At 53.8% G+C, this 4,933-nt stretch overlaps 1 protein-coding gene across 2 annotated transcripts; it reads right to left on the reverse strand.

The window, feature by feature from the left end:
* Positions 1-939: 939 nt before the first annotated feature.
* Positions 940-4,667, reverse strand: Cd70 (CD70 molecule). 2 transcript variants are annotated; one of them, XM_042267118.2, is made up of 3 exons: positions 4,476-4,667; positions 3,823-3,856; positions 940-1,472 (listed from the first exon to the last, which is right to left on the reverse strand). In XM_042267118.2, exons 1-3 carry the CDS (start codon positions 4,659-4,661, stop codon positions 1,087-1,089), a joined length of 606 nt encoding a protein of 201 aa, XP_042123052.1. In that variant the 5' UTR covers positions 4,662-4,667; the 3' UTR covers positions 940-1,086. The 2 variants fall into 2 exon arrangements, 1 of the variants encoding a protein (XP_042123052.1); XR_013047238.1 differs by lacking the exon at positions 4,476-4,667 and adding an exon at positions 4,328-4,417 and having other exon boundaries at positions 1,373-1,472.
* Between the last annotated feature and the right edge of the window lie 266 nt (positions 4,668-4,933).

Consider the following 4,933-nt stretch of genomic DNA (forward strand, 5'->3'; position numbering starts at 1 on the left):
ACAGTTGGGTGTCACCGAAGGGGAAGTTTCAAAGCTGTACCTGTTGACATCATCTGGTGTGGACTCTGGAGATCCCCGCTAGAACCTCTGGCCTTATTAACCCACTGGTGCTCAGACTTTGAAAGTCAGAGCCCTTTTCCCATAACAGTTTGTTTCCACTGAGGTCATTTTTATTTCACCTAAGAACAGATCCTTTTATGGTTTAGATTAACTGGAACACAGCAGAGAACAGGGTTTCCCTATAATCCACTCACCATTTCCAGCTGTGAATACTTGCTATGGTCTAAATGAACATGTTCCCAGAATCCACACATTGGCACTGGACAGCCCGTTGGATAGGACCAAGAAGTAGAGGGGCTGGACAGACCTGTGTTCAGAGGTCCAGCAGCCTTGTACACGTGTGTGTGATGGGGCCTGTCTATAACTCCTGTCCTGGGGAGGTAGAGACAGGAGGAACTCGGGAAGCTCATCCGCCAGCCTAGTCTAACCCAATGGGCGAGCTTCCGGTTCCGGTTCCGGTTCCAAGAGAGAACCTGTCTCAAAACAACCACGTCATCTTGCAAGCAAACTGCAAGTGCTGAGAACAGAATGCAGCACACGCCTGGTCTTGGGTAAAGATGTTGCCGGGGAGAGATGTCTTCCGGGCCTCTTTAACTTTTGACATTTCCAAGACCCCCTCCCGAAGTTTCCAGGGTTTTCCCTCCTTTGGCCTCAGGTCCCTCCCTATTCCATGGAAAGAGCTGGTGGGCTATTTTGGGACATGGAGGACTCCTTGGAGGCGGGGCCTAGCTGTGACCTATCGCAGGGGGACTTTGCTCCCTTCCCACCCTGAGGCTGTCGTCAGTCACCGGAGGGGGAGGGGGAGGGGGAGGGGGAGGGGGAGGGGGAGGGGGAATAAAATTTTAAAAAGGACATGAAGCTGAGAGGGAGATGGGGTGATGGGAGGGGGAAGATGGACGGAAGTACCAGCCGACAGATATGTGTACTATACATTTATAAATATGTAGAATTTGCAATGAATAAAAATTACTATTCACAAAATAAGAGAACAATTTAAAAGCTCCACAATCCATGCAGGAGTTGTGGTCAGGGGTATACCCAGTGAACGCCGAAGAAAGTCTCGTCAGCGTTGCGGGAGGGCAGCAGAGGCAGGGTGAGGTTGGTGCAGAGGATGTCCCCGAGGGCCAGGCGAGTCAGGCGCTGGGATGCCACGGTGCAGCTCTGTCCAAAGTGCAGGCGCAGCAGGCTGATGCTGTGGGCGGTGGGGGAGCAGATGCTCACAGTCACGGTGGCCCTGGGCTGCACGGTGCTGCATGCCGCAGAGCAGTTGGCCAGTGTCACTTGGATATGCAGCCTGTAGATGCCATCACGACGGATATATAGCCGTCCCTTCTCCAGCCCTGGTCCATGAGTGAAGGATCTTCCCAAGGTTGGACCGGCCTCCCAGTGCAGCGTAAGGTCCTTCCGAGGAACTGGGGGCAAAAGGTGAAAGGGATGAGAACTGAGGCTAGCCAGGCAGTGGGATTTAGAACCCGGGACTGACGTGGAGGAAGAGAGGTGAAGAACTTAAAGGAAGGGAGGAGAAGAAAAAGAGAAGAGAGATGGATGGATGGGCACACTTGATGCCGGGGAGGCAGAGTGACGGAGAAAAGAGGATAGAGATGAGAGAGAATGAGAGATGCAGAGAGAGCGATATGCAAACATATGGTGTAGAGAGGGAGAGATGGACACACACACATCAGAGAGATGCAAACACACGTGTATGGAAAGACAGATGGACAGAGGAGAGAGAGAACCAGAGAGACATGGTCCAGGGAACACCTAGGGCTCTGTGGCCCCCCCTCTCCCCCTCCCTGTGCTGCTCTGATGCCTGGGAGTTGCCTCTGGGTCCCACCAAATTCCCATCCCTCTTGCTCCCTCTCCAGTAATACCCTGGGCCCAGCTCAGAGGACCGCAAGGGTTTGGGTCAGCATAGCCACGTTGCCTGGGTGAGGGGAAACTGGTCATGGGCTGGACACATTACCCCTTCCACCGGGATGAAGAAGGGACCTAGCAAAGTCCCTCATTAAGTATCCTTGTGATGGCTCCTTAGATGGTCAGCTGAGGTCTAGAATCACAGCGGAAACAAATCTGTCACCATTTATATAGATGATGGTAACTGAGGTGGGAAGACACACCCCGAAGGTGGGAGGCACCATGCCATGTGAAGGAATACAAAGGAAAAAGAGCCGAATGCTCCTCTCTCTACTTCCTGGCCGGATGTGAAATATCTGTTGGTCTCAGCCTCCCCCTCCAGGATGGTCTACAGCCTCCAGCTGCCAGCCTAGCTGACAGAAGCTGGCCCTTCCTTATGTTGCTTCCGTCTGTTACTTGGTTTGCTATTTTGTTCCAGCAATAAAAAAAGTCATGAGACTGTTGATACAAAGACCTTGATTGCCAATCACAGCAGCTAACTGGGGGGGGGGGGGAATCCCTTTAATTAGTTATTGATTTTGAGGCCGGATCTTGCTATACAGGGTACCCTCATGTTCCCGATGTTCCTGCCTCTCAGGCTGCTGAGTACTAGAATGATGACTGTACCAGCATGCCCAGACAGGACGGATTTATTAAAGTAATGGTTAGTTGGTTATTAGTATCAAGGTCCACGGTACTTATCTAAGTACTAATGTTACTACCAGATGTTTTTAAATTTTGAGACAAAATTTTGCTTGTAGCCTGAGCTGGCCCAGAACTTGCAATGCCCCTGCCCCAGATTCCTGAGGGCTTGAATGCCAGATGTGCAACACCATACCCCATAGGGCCTGACTTTAAAGGACAGATCCAATCCTAGCACGCCACAAGTACCATTTAGGCTTAGTTTGCTTTGCCTAGTCTTCAGGACTTGTGTTTTCCTTGGCGTGTTTGTAGGAGTGCCACGGAACCCAGAGTCTCCCTTATGTTTTGAAAGTACTCTGTCACTAAGCGACATCCCCAGCCCCTCACTGGGGGATTCTAGGCGGGGCTCCACCCTGACCACGCCCCCAGACCCTCACTGGGGGATTCTAGGCGGGGCTCCACCCCTGGCCACTCCTCCCCTGTCCCTTTCACTAAGATGCAGCCTTCTTGTACACAAGCTGCATACACCAGGTGCGGAGAAAACAAAGGGATGTGAGTAGCTGGATCATCGCAGCTGCTTGTGTTGTGTCTGAACTTTGTGAGGAAAGGAGAGGATGACTGAGGTGGTGTGTTCCTGGAATCATGCGTCCCCATTTTAGGAGCCTCTCTCTACCTCCTTTTACTCTCTCTCTCTCCCTTTCTCAATTTCTTATGAGACACGGCCTCTTATATCCCAGACTGGCCTTGAACTCCTTGACTTCCTGTTCCTCCTGCTTGTGCCCCCTTGTGCTGGGATGGCAGTGTGCACCACCACATCTGGTTTACGTGGTGCTGGGCTGGTGAGCCAGGCAGCGCTGTAACCACTGAGTCACATCCCAGGCTGGCTTCAAACTCCCAGTGCAGCAGAGGATGACCTCGAACTCCTAACCCTCCTGCCTCTGTTGCCCAAATGCTGGGATGACAAGTGTGGACCAGCAGCCTGGCTCATGTGGTGCCGAGGATGGAACCCAGGGCCTTTTGGGTGCTGGGTGCTGGTTCTACCTACTCAGGCGGAGCCAGGGGCCACTCCTTTCCTATGTTTCCTCTCTCTCTCTCTCTCTCTCTCTCTCTCTCTCTCTCTCTCTCCTCCCTCCCTCCCTCCCTCTCTCTTTCCCTGCCTCCCTCTCTCCTTCCCTCCCCCCCTCTTTCTTGTCCTCACCTCCCACCCCACTGGATTTCCAGCCTTACCTGTGAGATTCAGCTGTAACTCAGCTACATGCGCCTGGAAAAAAAAATACCGGAAAACAGAGAAAGCTCATGAGCGCCCACAGCTTGAGAGACTCTCGGGGTTCCCTGTGTGCCTGCTTGCTGCCGTCCACGCTGCATTCCCACCGGCCTATTTTGCTCGTTTTTCGTTGTAAAGTCTTATCTAGACCAGTGCGAAGTTGCAGTTACAAGATCGCTGAAAAAAATTACTGGTTTGTTTTCCTGGAACCGGGGTCGGGTGGGGGGCTCAGGCCATCCTCCCCCCACTTGCGGGACCTTTCAGCCCCGGGAAGCTCCCCGCCCCCCTGCATTAGTGAGGTTCCCAGCAGCATCTGCGCCTACCCGGGCGTGGTGGGGGAGCCCGGCTGGGTCATCCCGGCCGCTCAAGGCTGCATCTTTCCCAGCCCGGGATCCCCCGTGCGCTCTCAGGCAGCTGAGACCGGCCTGCCCTCCCTGCTCGGCCTCTCCTGTCTTCTGTCTATCTCACCTTCCTCTTTTCGACCCATTTCGTTCCGATTTTGCCTCTTTTTCGTGTCCTTTGCTTGTGCTCCTGCGCATCCTTCCCGAGCCTGTCCGGTCCCTCCAGAGTGCTTGAGTTCCTGTCTCCCCTCCTCCCCCTTCTCGCCCTCTCTCACCTCAAGTGGCTCCAGCTGCGTCTTCTGCTGCTGCCTCCGGAAGAGGACACAGTAGATCAAACAGGAGATGAAAAGAATCAACACCATCAGGAGGCCGAAGCGCAGGTAGGTGTTCCAGCTCGGGCGGAACAGCACCCAGGGGCAAGGGCGACCTTCCTCCACCATCCTTGCTAGCGGGCGCTGCATCCTCTGATGGCGACGGCCAGAAGACAGCAGGAAGCTGCAGCCTCCTCACTTGAGCTCTTGTGGCCTGCCTTGACCTGCCCTTAGAATGGGGATGTCCGACGCAGGGGAAGAACTGGGTCTCTTCACAGTGACAGGGAAATCCCCCGTGCTTGTGGCACCCCTGCCATCTTACAGACAGGCCCGCCCCAGCCTGTCCCTTAGGCACAAAACATTCTGTACCCAGCCCCTGGTGTTCATTCATTCATTCAACAAACCGTTTATTGAGTATCTAT

Source organism: Peromyscus maniculatus, chromosome 22 (genome assembly GCF_049852395.1).
Source record: "Peromyscus maniculatus bairdii isolate BWxNUB_F1_BW_parent chromosome 22, HU_Pman_BW_mat_3.1, whole genome shotgun sequence".
NCBI lineage: Eukaryota > Metazoa > Chordata > Mammalia > Rodentia > Cricetidae > Peromyscus > Peromyscus maniculatus.